The 20968-nt window shown below is 40.5% G+C and overlaps 1 protein-coding gene and 1 long non-coding RNA gene across 6 annotated transcripts in view; one reads left to right on the plus strand and one right to left on the minus strand.

Moving 5' to 3' along the window:
• Positions 1 to 4012: 4012 nt before the first annotated feature.
• On the minus strand, positions 4013 to 5806 carry LOC138414129 (uncharacterized). Its single transcript, XR_011246540.1, has 3 exons — positions 5749 to 5806; positions 5176 to 5203; positions 4013 to 4590 (listed from the first exon to the last, which is right to left on the minus strand). It is a non-coding gene; the product is annotated as an uncharacterized lncRNA (long non-coding RNA).
• A 323-nt stretch (positions 5807 to 6129) lies between these two features.
• The window catches only part of GPR155 (G protein-coupled receptor 155), a 69477-nt gene continuing 54638 nt past the window's right edge, over positions 6130 to 20968 (plus strand). For 3 of the 5 annotated variants that reach the window (XM_060016563.1, XM_060016561.1, XM_060016564.1), the window contains exons 1-3: positions 6130 to 6260; positions 10877 to 11373; positions 19045 to 19444. In XM_060016563.1, coding sequence (XP_059872546.1) covers positions 10908 to 11373; positions 19045 to 19444 — 866 coding nt within the window. In that variant the 5' untranslated portion in view covers positions 6130 to 6260; positions 10877 to 10907. Of the gene's footprint in view, positions 6261 to 10876; positions 11374 to 12491; positions 12594 to 19044; positions 19445 to 20968 lie in introns of those variants that run through there. The other 2 variants (XM_060016566.1, XM_060016565.1) reach the window with 2 other exon arrangements.

The following is a 20968-nucleotide window of genomic DNA, read 5'->3' on the forward strand; positions in this document are numbered from 1 at the left end:
GAGTGGGAAACCAGCATCAATCTCGTTAGGCAGCTGGGTAGGTTGCCCATTGGCGCCTAATACATTTTTTCTGGCTTCCAAAAGAACCCGTTGCCTCTCCTCAGTCGTTAGGAGAGTCTGGAGCAGCTGCTGACAATCATCCCATGTGGGCTGGTGGGAGAAAACAAGAGATTCTATTAAAGCGGTAAGGGCCTGTGGATTTTCGGAAAAAGTTGGGTTATGCATTTTCCAATTATAAAGATCTGCAGAGGAAAAGGGCCAATATTGGAGAGGTCTATTCCCTTGGCCATCGCGGGGGCCATATTCTCTAAGAGGTAGGGCAGTGGAGTCCGGGGAGATAGCCCTCCGGCTCCTAGTGCCCACTGAGGGACCCCTTTCTTCTTCCATCATGGATGGTTCCCTTGGTGCCGAGGGCAGTGGAGCTGGGGGTCCTCTAGGTGGTAGGGGATTCGGGGCCGGAGGATAAGGGGGTGGGGAATCCAAAAGAAGCAAATCGGACTGCGGGTCAGGATAAATCGCCTTCGGTAGATCCGGGGCGTCGGGTAGCTTCTCCGTGTTGGGGTTTTTCTTTAAGGCTAATATCTCCGACGCTGCTGATGTATGCGCGGACGTACCTGTTGAGGAAACAAAGGGCCGGACCCACGGAGGTGGGGAGAGAATTAAATCTTCCCAGACCAAGACATATGGTACTTGGTCTGGATGTCCGTGGGGATCTATATTAAATATCTTAGACTTCAGCAGCTTAATCTTGTCTAATAAAAAGGATCCTTCGGGGGGCCATCCTATCTGAAATGTTGGCCATTCAGAGGCACACAAAGTCTGCCACTTTCCTTTCTTTACCTCTACCGAAAAATTATGGGCTCTGGCCCGAACTTCGGTCCAATAGCTTAGGGTAAGGGAAAGAGGAGTCGTCATAGTTTGTCCCATTGTCGTCCGTCAGAGAAGAAGAATAGACCACAATACAGAAACAGTTAAAACTCCACGAAACACATATACGTATGGGCCACCGCGAGCTCGCTTCAAAACCGAAACTTCTTCAGATGGCAGTTACCACCAAGGGAACTGCCGAAACCGAGTGAAGGGGAGACAGAGTTTGCCTCTCCTTCCAGATGAGCCACTAGGGCGTCCCCTAGGGCTCATGGACGCCGGCTATTAGCACGTCTGCCTAGCCAGAGGTCCGATACAGATTCCATAATAAGCCGATTCTTACGGCTTTCCTCCGATAATGGCCCACAAAGAACAAGGGACAAACAGACAATCAAGCTCGAGCTTACCTGGTACCTCCAACTCCCGGTGTTCTTGTGGTCCGGGGCGAGTGGAATCCCGGACGAGCCCCCAAATGTTAGACCTGCGCGGTCTCCTAGGAGTTTCGACTCGCCCAGGAAACAACAAGAGTCGGAAGTCGATGCAAAACGCAAGAGGTTTATTGATGGCCGGTGCACCGGGGTTCCTTGGTCCTCACGCAGGAGGTCGAAGAAGGAACCCTTTTGGGCGCGAATATGTCAGTTTTATAGGTTCCCACTTCCCCGTATGTAAATTATAGATTTGGTTGTGTTCTCCTGCTGATTGGTCCCGGCTTAGGCTCGGACCAGAGAGGGAACTTGTCCCCAGCTGCCTGATTGGTCTTTGACAGACACCTTTTTTACATTTTGTTATCTCCCTCCTCGGAAGGGGGCCGGACATCCTGGAAATTCACCCATTGTCTAAGAAGCCCCTATTGTCTGGAGAGTTCTTAATCATTAGCTGGAACAATGTCCCTCGAGTCCCACAGTTTATTATAAAAGGATATGATGAAGGAACATCCAGATGGAAGAGATGCATAGGGCACAGTATGGAGCTTCCATGCCCTCTCTGGATGAGCCACTCTCCAGGTACCTCCATGTGCCCACCAACCCAGAAACCCTGTAAGAATATTTTAACAGCAAATTGAAAAGGGGAAAAAGTTATTATGTATTTACAAAAACACAATATTAAATTAAAAGATAATTTTCAGGGTTTTATCTTGACAGATCAGAAATTAAAATAATTATAGCATTTAAAATAACAAACAGGGCTTCCCTGGTGGCGCAGTGGTTGAGAGTCCGCCTGCCGATGCAGGGGACACGGGTTCATGCCCCGGTCCAGGAAGATCCCACATGCCGCGGAGCGGCTGGGCCAGTGAGACATGGCCGCTGAGCCTGTGTGTCCGGAGCCTGTGCTCCGCAACGGGAGAGGCCACAACAGTGAGAGGCCCGCGTACCGAAAAAAAAAAAAATTAAAAAAATAACAAACAGAAGCCATAGTTTCAGAGAATGTTTATATAAAGATATAAACCTGGGCCAAGTGAAAAGCTGGAAAAAATAAGAAATCCAGCCACTATAAAAGAGCTATACCACAGTTGCTTGTATCAAACAGCTTCTTGTGGGGGAAGAAAAATTTTCCTTTCCCTTCTAGGTTCCTTCCACTGGTCTAACAATCAAATTAACATAAGGAAGATTAACAAGAGAAAAACAAACAAATTTAACTTCATACATACCTAAGAAGAGAACAAAGCAGGCTGTTTACATACCTTTTTAGAAAAAGAATCAAACATTTGTGAAGATTTGACAAAACAAAGGGGTTTTTGCTTGGGGTAGCAAATTAATGAAGGAGTAACAAAGTTTGTTTATACACCTTTCCCGGACTCAAATTCCCTATCTCAATGCCTTTCATCCTCAGGGCATACGGAGGATACCTTCATATGGGAGCTTTGTTTTCTGCTTTCAGGGGAAAAAAGGAGGGTCAGAGTGTTCTTATACAAGCTGTTTCTCGAGTAACTTTAAATCAAAATAATCAATATGCCACCTTGGCATTATTTGGGAACGGCCTGCCCCAAGCCCCATCATTCCCATTGAATACAAAGAAGGTATCTTGGATAGCTGGCAGGCAGTTATGTTTTATTCAGTCATTCAAAAACCATTTACGGAACAGCTGCTGTATGTCATGGAATGCACTATTATAAACGCTAGGGATACACAGATTAACAAAAACAAGGCCTTAGCCTTGTGTAAGTTCATATATGGCACTGTATCAGTGCTCTTAAATTGTTCTATTTTATAGGTGGATTTTGTACACCTATCTGGTTTAATACTTAGCAGTGAATTTTAGAAACATATTTACTATTATGGTTCAACATTTCCATATAGCCAAAATATACACTTTATGACTTATTTCAGACTTTTTCCTGATAAAATACATACACATTTTTTTGGTAGAAATTTTGGGAACTTTTCTACACAGAAAAAAAAAAGTGTATTTTTATCACTCAAAGATAATTACTATTGGCATTTTCTTCTAGAATTTTTTTATACATTTGATTTTAAGTAACAGAAAACCCAACTCAAACTTGTTTAAACAATAAAGAAAATTGATTGGCTCACATGAGTGAGAAGTCCACAGGTTGACTGGCTTCAGGTGAAACTTGATACTACAACTCAATATGTCATCAAGGACCTGTTTATTTCCTTCCCTCTGCTGTGCTTTCCTTGGTGTCTGCATCATTCTAAGACTGGTTCCTCTCATGGTCCCTAGATAGCTGCCAGTATCTTCCTGGCAGTAGAAATGAACGTCAGCATTCTCAGCAAATGTTCTAAGAGCCATTCTATCAAAACACCTTGGTGCCAATGCCCATCCTGACTCAATGATTGAGTCCAACGAACAGAACATACTGATTGGTTAGCATAGGTTAGTTACATCACCTTTGAAGGCGGAGTGAGATTAGCTTCTCTGGAATCATATGAATCTCTAAGGAGAAATTGGTACTGACAGGAAGGGGACAGGCAGTTTTAAAGAAACTAGAAATCATTTTAGACATATTCAAACAACACATTTTAAGTCACTCTAAACACTTGTACTATTTTATCTTCCTCTTCTTTACTCATCTTTGATTAGACTCTATGGATGGCCCAGAGTCCAAATTTTTCAAGGGAGATCATCCTCAAAATTTTGATACAGAATATTAAATAGGTATTGAAAATTATGACACAGATCTATATTTCTGAATAAAAAGGTTATATATTAAATGAAAAAGGTTACTAAAAATCATCTATATGAAAATAATGTGTATTGTATGACCCTATTTTTCTTCACTGATTTATATATGCACAGGAAAAAGTGATACATATGTAGTAAAACGTTAACAGAAGTTATCTTAGGTGTTGTGCTTTTCACTTCCTATTTTCAGTTAACAGTATATATAGGTCAGCATCTCACAGAATGACTGGCAGACATGATAGTGGAATTAAATTAGTACCTTATGGCATTCATCAGTAATTGCTTATCTAAGAATGACTTTTTAATGAAGTCCTTCAATTCCGTAAACACTTTGTTCCTAGAGTCACTGTCCGCCCTGCCAGCTGCTCTTACTTGTCCACTCCATACAAATGTCTCCAAACCACACCTTTGGCTCTGTTTTTTCTCTCTTGAGCTTCTGTTTTCTCTTTAGGTGTCTACTAGAAATCTCTACTTACATGTGCTGATACCTTCATGAGCAGTTAGTTCACAGGACAGTAAGCACTTAGACTCTCATTCACTTGCTGGCTGTTCTTAGATCAATGACTTAATCTCCAGGACCTTAAATAAAGAAAATGACGATAACTTCTTCAAGAGAGGAGACTAAACTAAGTTTCTTGAGGTTTTAGATTTTAGGCCTAAAACCAAATTCATTATCTTCTTGTAACCACTTCCCTCACTTGAAACATTTCTTCATCTTCAGATAATAGAACGATAGGAAACAGCAGAACTTTAGAACTAATAAGGATGTTAGAGTCTCCCTAGCTCAATTCCTTTTCTTTAGTATGATGGATGAACAAATACATACCTTCATTATCTCCTTCCTTTTCTTGCCCTATCAGTAATCCAGTCCCCTCAGTTCTCCTTTTGTAATGTCTCTCAAGCCTCTTTCATTCTTTTCATTACCACCACCCCAGAGTACATCTTTATTTCCTCGTGGCTTGGTTTTTCCCAAAGTCATGTTTTTCCTGCTTTCAGTCTTTCAGCTAATCCTGGGAAAGCTTCCAGATTGCATATCCGAAAATAGTGTGATCACTAAGACATGTTTTCATGAAAAAAGAATTTGATGGTTTTACTGTGGTCAGAGGATAGGTCCAAACTGTAAGGCTAACCTAAGGAACTTCCTAGAGGTTCACCCTAACTTACCTTTCCAGGTCTATCTTCCAGTATTCCGCTAAAAGTCAAAGCCGAATAAATATTTATTTAATTGAATTAATCTCCATACTTTCTAAACACAAATCCTTTTAGCTTTGAGATATAATCAGGAGATTTAAAAAAAATAGCATCCAGGTTCAAGGGAAACAGGGAAGCTGTTAAAAGTTAAGAAGATAGAGAACAAGGGTGAAGTGAGGAGAACAGGAGCAGAATTCATGTTCTATATATTCAGTTCCTGCTCTGTAAGTTTTCCACCAATACAGTTTCCGCTCAGTACACTGAGGGGATATGGATGTCGTTCCCCCGACAATAGAAAACACAAGCAGTCAGGGTCTGGATGCTTATTCTAAGCCAAGCACAGGGCTAAAGCTTTACAGACATTTTAGTCTCTGATTTAGGAAGGTCAAGGTCACACTGCCTTGAGAAAGATGAAAGGCAGGAGTCTGAACCACGATTAAAGACCTTGCTTTAAACTGTGCTATAAAAACGACTAGGCTAATCAAGAGAGGACTTGACAGACCACACGAGGCTGGGGTTAGGCGGAAAGGCAAGAGGCTTCTACACCTGAATTTACGGAGAGGAAAACGAAACGGCAGAGCCCTCACGGCGGCCGCCATTTTGCGGGAGCCGAACGGCCGGAAGTCCCGCCGCCGGCGTCTAGCGGCTGGGAAGCTCGCAGCCTGCGGCTGGAGGCTGGCGTAGCGCAGGACCTTGGGCCTCCGCGTCTCAGCGGTCGGGGGCGGAGTCAGGGGCGGGGCCGGGGTCGCGCGGCGTTGAGTCTCGCGGCGGGAGGCGGAGCCTGAAGGCGGGGCCTCGGACGGCGCGGCTCTGTGGTTCCCCCGGCCGGGGGCGGGGCCAGGAGGCGGGGCGGTGGCTCAGGGAGGAGCTGACCCGGTCCCAGTTTATGAGCGCCTCACTTTTTCGGATTGTGAATGAGCTGCTATAGTGGGCAGCTGGCAGCCGGCAGCTCTCGGCTGGGAGGGCTGGGGTGGGAGGTGACGGTGATTTCCTCCCTGCTTGGCCCACCTCGAACATCGACTCCCTTCTCCCGCGGCCCCGGGATGCAGCCGTAGCAGGTGAGATGGGCCCCCGGGGCGCCGACCTGCGCGGTCCCGGCTCGGCTTTGCGGGCCCTTGGTGACCCCGCTCTCGCCCCTCGAGTCTGAGCAGGTGGGCAGCGCCCAGACCCGCAATCCGCTGCCTGCGCCTGCCCGCCTCTGCCCCGTAGCGCCCGCCTTTAGGACGTGCGGGGCCACCCGGGAAGACTTACGTAGGGGAAGGGGCGGCTTGTCCCCTTTGGTGACGGAGCTGCCATCCCTCAGTTTGAGGAGCACATCACTGTACGTGCGTCCACCCTACCATTCTCAGACTCTTCCCTTTATTCCGGGGGGGTGGCCTCAGTGAATGCCATCGTGGGAGCTTCTGCCCAGGTACCTGGAGCGTTCCGCCAAATTTTCTCCCTTAGCCCTTTTTGGAGCATTTCACTTACCATGCTTTGTGACTGCCATGCCCTGGGGAAGCTGAGCGACCAACTTTGTATCCCAGGCACAGAACCTAGGCTGCCTTTACACTTCCACTGCTGCCTGCCCAGGCATTGGGTGGCAGCTGTTCTTTAGGCAGCCTATTTGGTTACAGATTCTCTACATCCTTATCTTAGAGGGCCAAAGTCTGTCCCTGCCGACAAGAGAAGAGGCAGTGCTCAGCACTCCCTCCCCACTCTGGGTCTTTAGGGAAGACGTTTGGTCTCCTGCAAGTAGGTGGGAGTGGGTGGATGGTGTGACTCCTGGTGTTGAAGTGTGCTTGAATAGGCCCACACTGTATTATGCTTTTCCCACCGGCTAAATGTTATTGGGTGTTTGAGAAATAGCTTAAGAGTTTAAAGCTTTCTCTTTGAAACCCGTCAGAACCCTCCTCCCCATTTTCACTTAATAGCAGTTGTTTACAATGTTAGTGGTTCCTCCATGTTATCTAAACCAAATATGAGTGGCCAGAAGTGGCTGGTGTATAGCATTTCTCTGCTCCCGCCCCAGTGAGTGGTCTTTTACTGTGACAAGGCAACTTTTTTTTTTTTTTTTTTTGCGGTACGCGGGCCTCTCACAGCTGTGGCCTCTCCCGTTGCGGAGCACAGGCTCCAGACGCGCAGGCTCAGCGGCCATGACTCACGGGCCCAGACGCTCCGCGGCATTGTGGGATCTTCCCAGACCGGCCACGAATCCGTGTCCCCTGCATCGGCAGGCGGACTCTCAACCACTGCACCACGAGGGAAGCCCGCTCCTATTTATTTTAAAAGAATGCTTTAAGAAGTATATTCTCGGGGCCTCCGTGGTGGCGCGGTGGTTATGAATCCACCTGCCAATGCAGGGGACACAGGTTCGAGCCTTGGTCCGGGAAGATCTATATGCCGCGGAGCAACTAAGCCCGTGTGCCACAACTACTGAGCCTGCGCTCGAGAGCCCACGAGCCACAACTACTGAAGTCCTCGCGCCTAGAGCCCCTGCTCCTCAACAAGAGAAGCCACCACAAGGAGAAGCCCGTGCACTGCAACGAAGAGTAGCCCCCGCTCGCCGAAACCACAGAAAGCCCGCGTGCAGCAACGTAGCCAATAAAATAAATTTATTTTAAAAAAAGAAGTATATTCTCTTCCTGTTGGAAAAAAATTTAAGATGAGATAAAACTTTGTATTTGTAAGTCCTTTTTGGTTATTTTGACTGCCCCTCAATTAGCAGATATTGCTTTTAAAATATCAAGGAACATTAAAAGAAGCTTCATGGGAAGGGGAAGATTACTTTCCAAAGTTTTTCTCTTAATTTTTGACTAACTGAAAGTTAAACCTGGGCCTTGCTACAGCTATTTGACCATCACCTTGAGGGAAATAAAGAGCTCTCCCTTCCCTGCTAACAACTAAGATCAAACTAAATTAAACTGAACTCCTTAATTGTTTGGTATAAAATGAAAACTGATAACCTTACAACCCATCCCATCCCTCTGTTTTAGTTGGAGGCTCTTTAATACCAAGTATGTTTGAAGAACTGCATAGAACAATGAATTATATTTAATTTACTACCATTCTTCTTACTATTAGGACACACAACTCCTAATAGCAACTGCTACCACTTCTTGAAGGCCTACTTTGTGATAAGCTGTGTATAAAAGCTCCAATCCTGGGGCTTCCCTGGTGGCGCAGTGGTTGAGAGTCCACCTGCCGATGCAGGGGACGTGGGTTTGTGCCCCGGTCCAGGAAGATCCCACATGCCGCGGAGCGGCTGGGCCCGTGAGCCACGGCTGCTGAGCCTGTGTGTCCGGAGCCTGTGCTCCACAACGGGAGAGGCCACGGCAGTGAGAGGCCTGCGTACCGCAAAAAAAAAAAAAAAAAAAAAGCTCCAATCCTCACAGTAGCCCTCTAAGGAGGTTTTTACTCTCATTTTACAGTTGAAGAAGCTATGGTGCAGAGAGGCTGAGTTACCCGAAGAGTTGATAAGTGATAGGCCCCAAATTGGGTTCAGGCCATTTGACTCTTTTCACTGAACAACTGCAAGTTTAGTTAAAACTGTTGGTTTAAAAATTATTGGAATACATTGATATGCAAGTGTGGTACAAATAAGGGGTAGGGAGCAGTGTAAGTTATAATGCTCCAGGCAAAGAAATATAGGGAACTTTTAAAAAATAACAGAAGACTGGAGTAGTTTATCACCTTAATCTTTAGCACTGCCTTTTCAAGTCCACATCTCTCAGGGGCTCCAAATGTTTAACACCTTTGTTCACTTGTTTACCAGCTCCTTACTTCAATTATGGGTACCTATACCAATCAGTAGCCTTTTCAGGATATAATTTGATGCTTATTTCGTAAACTTCAAGTATGTGAGTATTACAGGTTTTGTGTATATTGACCACTCCTGTCTAATCCTAGGAGGAAAATATTTGTCCTGATCCAGATTAAATGTAATGTTTTTAAATGGTTCAGTTTATACCAGGGTAGCACAGAGAAAATTATCTCATCCACACCCCCAGTTGTATCAGTTGTTGGTCTTTGGCCTGCCATCTGAGTCCTTAATGTGATGTGGGTGTTTGAGAACTTAACCTGGGCATTATACATTTCAGGAAGCATAAGCTTTTTTACTTTCTACCTTATATAAGGCTACTTTAGATGGTTAACCCAGAATAATCACTTAGGAATTGGCAATTGTCACTATGTCAATTTCAAGTTACTAATAAAAGCTGGTTAGTTGCAGAGTTGTTCAAACCTAATGTTCATTGTGTCCCTGGCAGCAAGAGGAAAGTCTGGTAAGTATTGTCATATTAACGTAAAGTTTTCCTTGCTTCATTTTCTGAACATCTTTAGAACATTTTACAAGACATTTTGTGTTCTTTAACATTTTATGAACAGCTTTGGAACATTTAGGAACACATTTTGTGGTCTTGGTGAAAAACTTAGAATACTTAACATTCAGGAAAAAACAAAAAAAACAAAATTCTGTCCATGAAGTAGATAGTTCCTAAGAAAGAACATTGATCCACTAAAGGGTGAAAGGTTTATTTAAGAGCAGGTAATTATTTTAGTCTCCTAAATCTCCTGTGTGCTCCAGGCATGGTGCTAGGCATTAGGGACACAAAAGTGAGCAAAAACATGCATAGTCCCTGCTTCTATGGCACTTAAAGTCTAGTCAAGGAGACAGACATAAATCACACAGTCACTCTAATACATAGTATAATTATAAACTGAGAAGAGTGGCCTAAAGTTAAGGAACATGATTCTATTTGAGAAAGACTCCTGGCCTGGCTATGGTGTTAGAGGAGCCTTACCTGATACAACGACTCCTGAATTGATTTGGATATGATTCGGAGGATGGGTAGTTGTTATGTGGGTGGGCAGGGAAGAGAATATTTTAGTGTGAACTGCATGGGCAAAGCCCCTGTGGCACAAAGACTATGGGGAATTCAAGACAGCCAATATGTCTGGCTGGTGTAAAAGGAACTAAGAGCAGGCTGGTGGGATGCCATCATTTTTTCTTTCATTCTCTCTCTTATATGCCACCAGAAGTTATATTTAACTTTTGTTAAGTGATTTACTTGTGCCAGATGTGTTTGTAAGGACTTGATATTGAATAATATCAAGTTCCTATGAGGTACGATTTCACAGATGAGGAAATGAGGTACAGAAAAGTAAGTTACTGGTTCAAAGTTGATCAGTGATATTCTATTTAACTCTTCTTCCTATCCTATAGTCAAGTCCTTCCGCGGGCTGGAAAGGACCTTCCTGTCCATTGTGACTCTTAGATGTAGCCCTGAGAACTTCTGAAACTTCTGGAAAATTTGGCTGCAGGTGGACATTCAGTAGACTCTGTGGGTGCCATGCTCTTATCCACTAGGCAGAGCTTGACTGTGGAGCACTGGAGAGGACCACAGGGCATCACATTACAGCTGTAAAATCTGTGGATCTTATTTTACTCATATCTGATACTGGATATCGGAAAGCAACATAAATATTTTGAGCTGACCCACCTTTGAGAGTCAAGAGGCTGTTGTTAGCAGACACTTCCACCCATTTTATTTTTCATTGTATTTTTCTCTGATGGTTGTTGAAAAAAGTTTGTATATTTATTTGGCCATTTAATAAATCTATGTTTGCCAGTATATCCTTTCAACTAGAATTCTTCTCATTGATTTCACACTGAATCTTTCTTCTTTCTTTCCAGAGATCAGGTTGCAGTTGGAGGGTGAAAGAAAATGAATTCTTTTTCTGATATACCTGCCAAGAACTTGACCGTTGCTGTCAATATGACCAAGACTTTGTCCTCACCGGTAACACATGGATTTAATTCCACTAATGACCCACCTTCAATGTCAATAACAAGGCTTTTTCCAGCCTTACTAGAATGCTTTGGCATAGTCCTTTGTGGCTACATAGCAGGAAGGGCCAATGTTATAACATCAACACAGGCAAAAGGACTGGGAAATTTTGTCTCCAGGTTTGCACTTCCAGCTTTATTATTCAAAAACATGGTTGTACTTAATTTTTCCAATGTGGATTGGTCATTTCTATATAGTATCTTAATTGCCAAAGCTGCTGTATTTTTCATTGTATGTGTATTAACCTTATTGGTTGCCAGTCCCGATAGTCGATTTGGCAAAGCTGGACTATTCCCTATTTTTGCTACACAAAGTAACGACTTTGCATTGGGATATCCTATAGGTAAGTTACTTTTTATTTTTTAAGTTTTAAAAAATTTCAGGTCTCTTAGAAGGTAACAAAATGTAAGGCTTTAATCTGAATCTTTTAACTGAGCATTTGTTAGTGATTTATACTTATTCTTATATCTAAGAAATCTTTCGTATTTTTTTCTTAAATATGTCTTAAGTTAGATGAATTATATTTTTTCAGAGTTTGAGGCACCTTCAAACATCTACCTGAAATAAATGGGCATATCCAAATAAATTTTGTGAGTCATCTTTCTAATAGTATTTTTTTTCTTCTCAATAATCACATATGAAAGAAATATAATTTCCAGAAGAGATCAGATTCTGATTTAAATTATGTAAAAAGCATAGGCATACACCTGTTTAAAAACTGTCATTATTAAACGTTAGCAGTGGAAATTTATGAGTGACTTTTTCCCTTCCTTATTTTTCTTTCCATCTAGAATGTATATTATTTTACATTAATGCTTGTTATTGAGTTTTTTATTCAAAATATCAGTGTACTTTGGTCGAAGTTAATTTCTTGTTTAAGGACAAAATGAGGACTTTTTCTACCTTTCCAACTTTTCCTTCTTTAACTTTCCAACCCTTTAAGCAGCCTAATTTTATGTTTCTATGTGTATATGTTTTCCTGATGAAATAGTAAACATACTAGTTGGGGATGTTGAGATATCTTAGAAATATATTCTATTTTCCAGAACTCTCTGCCACCAAGAAAATGTATACTTAGTAACTACTTGTTTTTTAATGGTTTTTTATTGTGGTAAAAGTCACATAATATAAAACATACTATTTTAACCATACTTAAGTGTACAATTCAGTGTCACTAAGTACATTCACATTGTGCAACTCTCACCATCATCCATCTCCCAAATTTTTCACTTTCCTAAACTGAAACTCTGTCCCCTTTAAACACTAACTCCCCATTCCCCCTCCCTACTCCCCCGCAAGTCCCCAGCCCCTGGCATCTACCAGCATACTTTCTATGAATTTTTAATATTTTTAAAGTTTATGTTTTGCTTTGATCATGTATCCTAATGTAGGGATCTGAATATTATGGATATAGTCATTCATTTATTCCTTCATTCATTCATAGGAACCTGTTAGTACCAGTGACTGTGCCAGCTGCTGGGAATACAATTGTGAACAAAGTTCTTGTACATACTGAATTTACATTTTAATGGGAAAATAAAATAAAAACAAAGATAATATCAGGTAATGACAAGGGCCATAAAAACAAAGTAGTGTTATTTTACAAGGAGATGGCATTTGAGGTGGGGAGCAGGGTCAGTGAAGGCCTCTCTGGTGATATAACTTCTGAGCAGAGACTGAATGAAACTTAATGAAATGGACAATTGAAATCTGCCATTAACTTTCAAATTTCTTATCTTTTAACTACCCACTCCCCCCAAAAAATTATTACACCTCTGGCACGAAAAGGATTCTAGTGGACTATACTTTTCATCATTCTCTTCCTCCATATTGCTTACCAGAAATAGAAATATACCTAAGAAATTATATAACTATGAATAGGAGGTTTATGAGAGAGGAAAAACCAGGCTCTTAGATAACTGAGCTGTGAATAGTCAGAAAGTAGATAGGTGTTCCTTTAAGGTTAATCAATTTTAAAATTAAAGGATGAGCCAAGCATTTAAATAAAGACTTTGGAAATAAAAGAGCAAGGAGTTAATGTGTTGTCCCTCTCTCCAGGAGCATTAATAATGTACATTTGTCAAGGTATTGATGGTATAAGGACCTTAGAAGTGGCTAAGTATCATAGTGTTAAATATTTAATAAGTAGTGCTATATCTTAATTTGGACATGAACTGTAAGTTTCATGCTGTCATAGAGTAGTAAGCCCATAACTAAATAGAACTAACATTTGTAACTTTATAAGTGTATTTTCTTATATACTTATCTCATTTGAGGTAGGGCAGATATTATTATCCTCGTTTTCAAATAAGAAGGCAGACTTACAGAGATTTAATTGTCTTACCCCAGGTCACACAGCTAACAGGTGACTGAGACCCAAACCTAGATTTAAATCCTGGGCATTCTCTTATGCCACACAGTTATATAACATGCCCATTTGATCATCAGAAGACCCAGCTAGCCCTTATAATACATTATTTTCACAGAGAATCAAAGTTTTTCATAATCTTTACATTATTCAAAAATATTCATAAAATGCGTAGCAGTGGAAAAAGACCTGTTAGATGAGTTTATCCATTTTCATATTAAGGCAGAATCTCCAAATAAAAAATACAGTCAGCCATTTTCATTGCTGCTTTTCTCATGTCCCACATTAAATCTGGTAATAATCATGTTCCCAGCAGTGTGCTAGCCCAGTTCCCCTGATGATTATGCTTGCAGATTTTGAGTTGTAATTGTTTGTTTTTAAATCACAGATAATGTAAGAGCTCTTGTGACATTAGGTTGTAGACAATAACTTTACCAGAAACCAACAGTATACACAGAAGTGCTTTTTCATATATCTGCAGATTGGAAGCGGTGGTACAGAACTAGGGCCATGTATCTGCTCCAATGAGTTTATTTATTACTGCTGTTCATAGCCATCTGCCTTCTGGCTATGCTCAGGGTGAACAGAGAAGACTATGTCTCTAGAGAGAAGACCATTCTTTCTGTTTGTTATGTAGCCTCTCCCAAGAATTCCTACTCTCTAGTTCACAGATAAGCATGGTAGCTTAAAGGAAATGTCCTTTTTACGACTGCATTTGTTCTACAACTTTGGTCCAATTTACAGGTGACTCAGAAGAGATAAGTTAGTGATTAAAGAAAAAGGACAGTCTTTGTTTACTTTTCCTCTATACTATAATTATAATGGTCTATGAAATTGCATTAAAACGATTTATCTATACTCAAGTGACATAATGCTACATTGCATTATTGCAGACTAAAAAAATAGCAGTACGCGGGCTTCTCACTGTTGTGGCCTCTCCCGCGCAGGCTCAGTGGCCATGGCTCATGGGCCCAGCCACTCCACAGCATGTGGGATCCTCCCGGACCGGGGCACGAACCCGCGTCCCCTGCATCGGCAGGCAGACTCTCAACCACTGCGCCACCAGGGAAACCCATTTTTGCTATTTTTAAAAACAATTCTTTTCAGAGGTACTTTAAGAAATCCGAGTATGAGAAGAAACCAAGACTCCATTGAGGTGAAATGTGGATTTTAGCAAATTAGAATGGTTCCCTGCCTCTGTCATTAAAAGATACAATAGGGCATAGTTAAGTGCTATAATTCATTCTTAAACAATGCTGATAGCATAAGCACCCTGACTAATCATAATTATGCTCTAGTGCTTGAGCTGTAAACAGAAAGGAAATGAAGCATTTAACTATATGCCATTAAATAATAGAATGGTCTTGTCTGGGTCTTTGTGTTATTTGCTAGGGATTGAAACCCTGCAGTAATCAAAATAGGAGCCACAGTGGGTGGCTAATTTTGTCTCTTAGTTCTTCAAAGCTATATAATAATTCCTCAGAGTGGGATTCTCCCCTCCCTCCAAGAGCCTTATTTATAAGTATTAATTAGAACTTAATAGTTGATACAATGATTATAAATCTAATTTGTTAATATGGGTCACCGCTTTCAATTATTTTTCAGATTTGAAAAACTGTACTCAGATTGATAACAAAAGAATAGTGCTGCGGGGAGGGAGGGTGGTGGGATGAACTGGGAGATTGGGATTGACATATATACACTAATATGTATAAAATAGATAACTAATAAGAACCTGCTGTATAAAAAATACATAAATTAAATTTTAAAAATAGTGCTGCCTATTTATAAAGATGGAATGTTAAGTAATTATGCAAGTGAATGGCAGAATGAACTGAAATTCCCATATGAACCCTATTCTAGTAATTAAACAAGTATTTATTCCCAACTTTTTGCTTTCCCCCTAGACTATACTTCTTTTGCCTTTGTATACCTGTTCAACTGACTTAAAATACCCCAATAGTAGCCTGCTTTATAAATATTCAGAAGATGAAAAAAGAAAAAAAATTGGATATAAAAAGAAATGGGTTCATGGATAACAATTAGTTATAAATTGCTATTGTTACAAAACACATTTTTAGTCTGTCTGAAACCTTTGACATTCATTGATGTGTTAATTCCATTCAGCAAGTATTTTCAGATTTTGCTTAGCACTCAGCTGGGACTGGGGGTTATAAAATGATACCTTCAAGGAACTTAGAATTTGTTAAGATGGCACTGATACAAAAAGTTCACAAAGTACCAGAGCCATCCAGGGAAGGAGAGATCCATGATGTAGACTGAAGACTCGGTGGAAGAAGTGGTACCTGAGACAGGCCTTAAATAGTAGGCAAGATTTGGATAAGAAATGAGAGATTTCAAGAAGTTGGGGGATGATGAAGTTGGGGAATGATGATCAGCATGTAGAACTAGAAATTATGAACCTGGTATTTATCCAGCATTACAGTGATATAAACTGGCTGATAGAGGCTTTGCACTAAGGTATAGTGAGAGGTGAGCTGGATAAATAAGGAACAAATTGTGGCGACTAGATTGTGAATGTCAAAAGAAAGATTTTATATGTGGTCTTGTGGGCAGGGAGAGCTGTGGGAAAATCTTAATTTTTGAAAGTTAAGATTTAGGTGATATTGTTGGTAGCAAGTAAAATGGATAACGGGGATGGTCAAGAAAAACCAGAAGAGTATATGTTGGTAAACAGAGTAGGTAACCCACTTTTGAGATTTTTGACTAGTGGGAGTAGCAGGAATCAAGATTCCAAGTAGGAATCAAATACAAAAGATCATGCAAAAGAAGAAAGGACTTGGTGATTGGCTAGGCCTAAATATAGACTTTTGTTCAAATTTGCATTGAGCATTTAAAACAACCCGAAGTCCATTATGTAATGGTGATTAAGTGCTACTATACCAGGAAAGTACATTTCTGGTAAAAAGCATTAACTTAAGAAGCTTTGTGTGCTGTAAGTTGTCAAAGGAAATACCTAATGCATTTTACTTTGGCTACTCGGGAAAATTCTTAGGCTCAGACTGAAAACACAAGGCTTTTCTAAAATATACTCTCTATTTTAAAAATTGAGGGGTGGGTATAGACACCTTTCTCTTTGAGCTAAAATATCTAGTCAGAAGAAGTGTAGCTAACTAGAAATAGTTATCAAAAGTGCTCCTTTTTTTTTTTTTTACTTAAAGGATGAAACCTTATGAAACATGAAAGAGAACCACAGAGTTATAGAGCTATATATCTAATTTGGAAATCAGTGGAAAGAATTGGTGAAATTTTATGTAATCAAATATATTTTGTTTAACATTTCAAAGATATTAGAGACCTCTGTATGTGCTTAGTTGAAAAAAAGGGAATTGAATCTTACAAAAAGTGGCTTTTAGCTAATGAGAACAAGGCATTCTAAAGGTTATATAATCTAGTTTCATAACTAACGGGACATGTGCTTGACATTAATTGAACTTATGTATCCTGAGTAAGCAAACAAATATATTTTCCTACCTGTGTCATTTTATCTTAATGTAAATTGAGAAACCTAATCTTTTTCATTTTTTCACATGATTGCCTCTCTTGTGAAGCAAGTGATTGTGGCTGTTCTTATTTTATCTGTCTTTCTCAACTTGAAATCATTTATGAATCAGGCTTTGCGTATATTAGGTTGAATAATTTCAGAATTCATTGCCAAAAATGTGCCTTGAGACCAATTTGATGCTGCAAGGCTCTAAGTTGCCCTGATCAAGCCAAGACCAGGCCACCAACCCTCACATGAACCAAGAAACTGCTAGAAGTCTGATCCAACCCATCCCCTTCCGAGGAGACTCATCTCATGCAATGGTTAGGTTCTAAAGTCATCATATACAGTTGAACCTTTGAAAAATCCCTCAAATCACCCACAAGATGCAGCACACGTACTTTGTGTATATTGTACCATTTCTCATAAGTTTAATAGCCAGATTCTTCTGCAGGCATTGCTCTTCTTCAATGAACAAGTAATTAGTTTGCACTTGGGAACATGTTTTATGAAAAAGAAAAATGAAGCCTATGTTTTCCTAAGAAAGTGTAGTTGAATTTGCAATAAATGTGCATTAACGTGAATTTACTGTATTCTCCTCCCAAACATTGCTTAGATCCACCTTTCCATCTCTAATTCTTCAGCGTCTTCACTGGTCTTCCTTCCTGAAGGCATTCATTCCTCTCCAATGGAGACTGCTCATTTTCTTATCGCCTGCATACCATGTGAGCAGTGGGTAGGCAGGATTGGCATCCTCATAGCCACTGTGTACCACTGCTAGGCCATTATTCTCTCTCTTCTGTAAAAACTGCTTCTTTGAGGTTCCTGCTGCCTGGCTAAACTGCTCATCCTCGTTGCTGTCATCTGCTGACCTCACGCGTCATTCCTCCTCATTCATTGAAGACCAATATCTGGCCCACTGTCATCTTCTCTACTCCCAAGTTTTGCTTGTTATCTTGTTTAACTTTAGCATCCATGTGAAGTACCCACCAAATTCTCTGCTCTCTCAGTTCCTTGACCTCCTCCCCTCCAATGATGTTTTCCTGTACTCCACTTCAGCCACCAACTCCCATGGTCACATCCTGGACCCAGTCATCTGGGAAATATTAAATCCAATAGCTCAATATCTGACTTACTGTGAAGTCCTAAACTTCCAGCTACGCCTACTTCTTGAACTTCACAGGGACCTCCAGTCTCTAACCACTCTGCTATCTATCTGTTAGCCATCTCCCATCTTCACTTCTTTTCCTATATAGCTTGGACTCCATCACCTCAGTGCTCTTTTTTTTAAAACATTTTTAAAATAAATTTATCTAATTTTATTTATTTTTGGCTGCGTTGGGTCTTCGTTGCTACACACGGGCTTTCTCCAGTTGCTGCGAGCAGGGGCTCCTCTTTGTTGCAATGCACAGGCTTCTTATTGCGGTGGCCTATCTTGTGGAGCATGGGCTCTAGGTGCACGGGCTTCAGTAGTTGTGGCACGTGGGCTCAGTAGTTGTGGCTCACGGGCTCTAGAGCGCAGGCTCAGTAGTTGTAGCACATGGGCTTAGTTGCTCCACAGCATGTGGGATCTTCCTGGACCAGGGCTTGAACCTGTGTCCCCTGCATTGGCAGGTGGATTCTCAACCACTGTGCCAGCAGTGAAGTCCCTCAGTGCTCATTTTTTAGTCTGTTATCTCCTCCTCTCTCCTGCGTTCTCTGTGCTCTGATTTCTGCCTCACCACTCCAATGAAACTTCTCTCTCAAGAGAACCAACAACCACCTTATTGCTATGACTACTTAAACATTTTGTTAGTAGATTTTTACTTTGAATTGTTTTAAGAATTCTACAGTTCTGCCCCTTTATTGAGACTAGTCTTAGCCTCTAAGTAGTAACAATTAGTGGGTTTTACTAAAAGTACTTTTTAAAAGTTGATTATCATTTTATAAGCTAAATGTCATTTAATATAGTGGGGTTTTTTTCCTTTTCAGCTTTATTACTAAAACATACTTTTCCAAAACTAGGGTAATGAGGTCATTCTACACTATTTAGGTTAATTTACAATATGTTATAATTAAGCATGGAAAACATTATATTCATAATTTATTAATATATTTCTGTGGTAACCATTTAAAAATCAATTTTAATTTGTATTTTGCAGTTGAAGCTTTATATCAAACGACATACCCAGAGTATCTCCAGTACATTTACTTAGTGGCGCCAATATCTCTTATGATGTTAAACCCTATAGGGTTTATCTTCTGTGAAATGCAGAGATGGAAAGACACTCCAAATGCTTCTCAAAACAAAGTGAAAATTGTGGGACTTGGACTTCTGCATGTGTTACAGAACCCAATAGTATTTATGGTTTTCATTGGCATTGCTTTCAATTTTATTCTTGATCAAAAAGTGCCCGTATATATGGAAAATTTTCTTGATGGACTTGCGAATTCTTTTTCTGGATCAGCTCTATTTTATCTTGGTCTTACAATGGTAGGAAAAATAAAGAAACTGAAGAAGTCAGCATTTGTTGTACTAATTCTTCTCATCACAGCTAAACTGTAAGTTTCACTTATTTAACTTGGGGATTTGTACTTTGTGAAAGCCTTATTTAGCCCGTTCGTTGGGATATGTCTCTATTTTCTCCATTAAATAGTTTGATAGTAGTAATCCCTCCTAATTGAGTAGTTACAATTTAAAGGAAAATGTGATGTTGGTATATTGTGGAAAGTCATTTCCATGTAGGTTACTCTTTACATTTTACTGTCAGAGGATAAAGACTATTGGTTTACTTTCAGCTTTTTTTTTTTTTTTTTTATTTTGCGGTACGCGGGCCTCTCACTGTTGTGGCCTCTCCCGTTGCGGAGCTCCGGACGCGCGGGCTCAGCGGCCATGGCTCACGGGCCCAGCCGCTCCACGGCATGTGGGATCCTCCCGGACCGGGGCACGAACCCGTGTCCCCTGCATCCATCGGCAGGCAGACTCAACCACTGTGCCACCAGGGAAGCCCTCCTTTCAGCTTTTATATAATTTTACTTAATATCTTCCAGTGTCCTAGTTTGATCATATTTTTAAAGGAATTTTGCAGGATTTCTGAGTTTTCTAAATTTATTAAAATCCTATTGGCCATGATGAAAACAATAATTTTGAATATAAACTTCTATTTCATGAATTTGAGGGAAATATTCTAAAATTCTGAGGGTGGCTGAATATAGGTAAGTCAGTAGGAATGATTATTATTAACCATCTGATCCTAGCCTGTAAATGAAAAGTTCTTAGCTCCTTAGTTGATAGTTCCTTCAGCCTCCTTAGCTCTTTAGACGTGGAGTTATACTTCCTGGTAAAGGTGACATAATTTTACTACAAGATTATCCCAAGGCACTTGGGGCATATTTAACTATTGAATTTAGCTCTTGTATAGACAATTAAATTCATGAGACCAGTGCAATATGAAATAGTATCTATATTTTCAAAATAATAAAAATGAATATAAATTCTGAAGATTATTAATAGTGGTGTTATGCTCTTGGAAATAAAGTATTATTTAGTTTTTTTGTTTAATTTTTGGCTGCACTGCATGGCATGTAGAATCTTAGTTCCCCGACCAGGGATTGAACCCACGCCCCCTGCAGTGGAAGTGTGGAGTCTTAACCACTGGACCACCAGGGAAGTCCCTTATTTAGTTTTTCACAGCAATAAATATGGTTCTAACAATAATAGTAATACCAACCATTACTTATAAGTATTTAAATATTCTCATTTTAAAAATCTTTTTTCTGGTTCTTTGATCCCTATTACGTAATTTCTTCTTCTTTTAATTAAAAAAAAAAACACATAAGAGTAGTTCTTTACTCCATCTGAGAGCATGTCTGTAGGTGCTGCTGTGACAATATTAACCTTGGTTTTGTTCTTTCTAAAGGAAAGCTCCATTAACTTGCTACTGTTGATATGGTCTTTCTATGGAATCCTGGAGGATTTGTTTAATAATTAACTCTTCACCAGATCTGGATTTCATTAGTTTTCTGCTCTACCTCAGTTATTTCAGTTCCCTTTGCTAAACGTTTTTTCTTTATTAAGATAAACAG

Source organism: Delphinus delphis, chromosome 7 (genome assembly GCF_949987515.2).
Source record: "Delphinus delphis chromosome 7, mDelDel1.2, whole genome shotgun sequence".
NCBI lineage: Eukaryota > Metazoa > Chordata > Mammalia > Artiodactyla > Delphinidae > Delphinus > Delphinus delphis.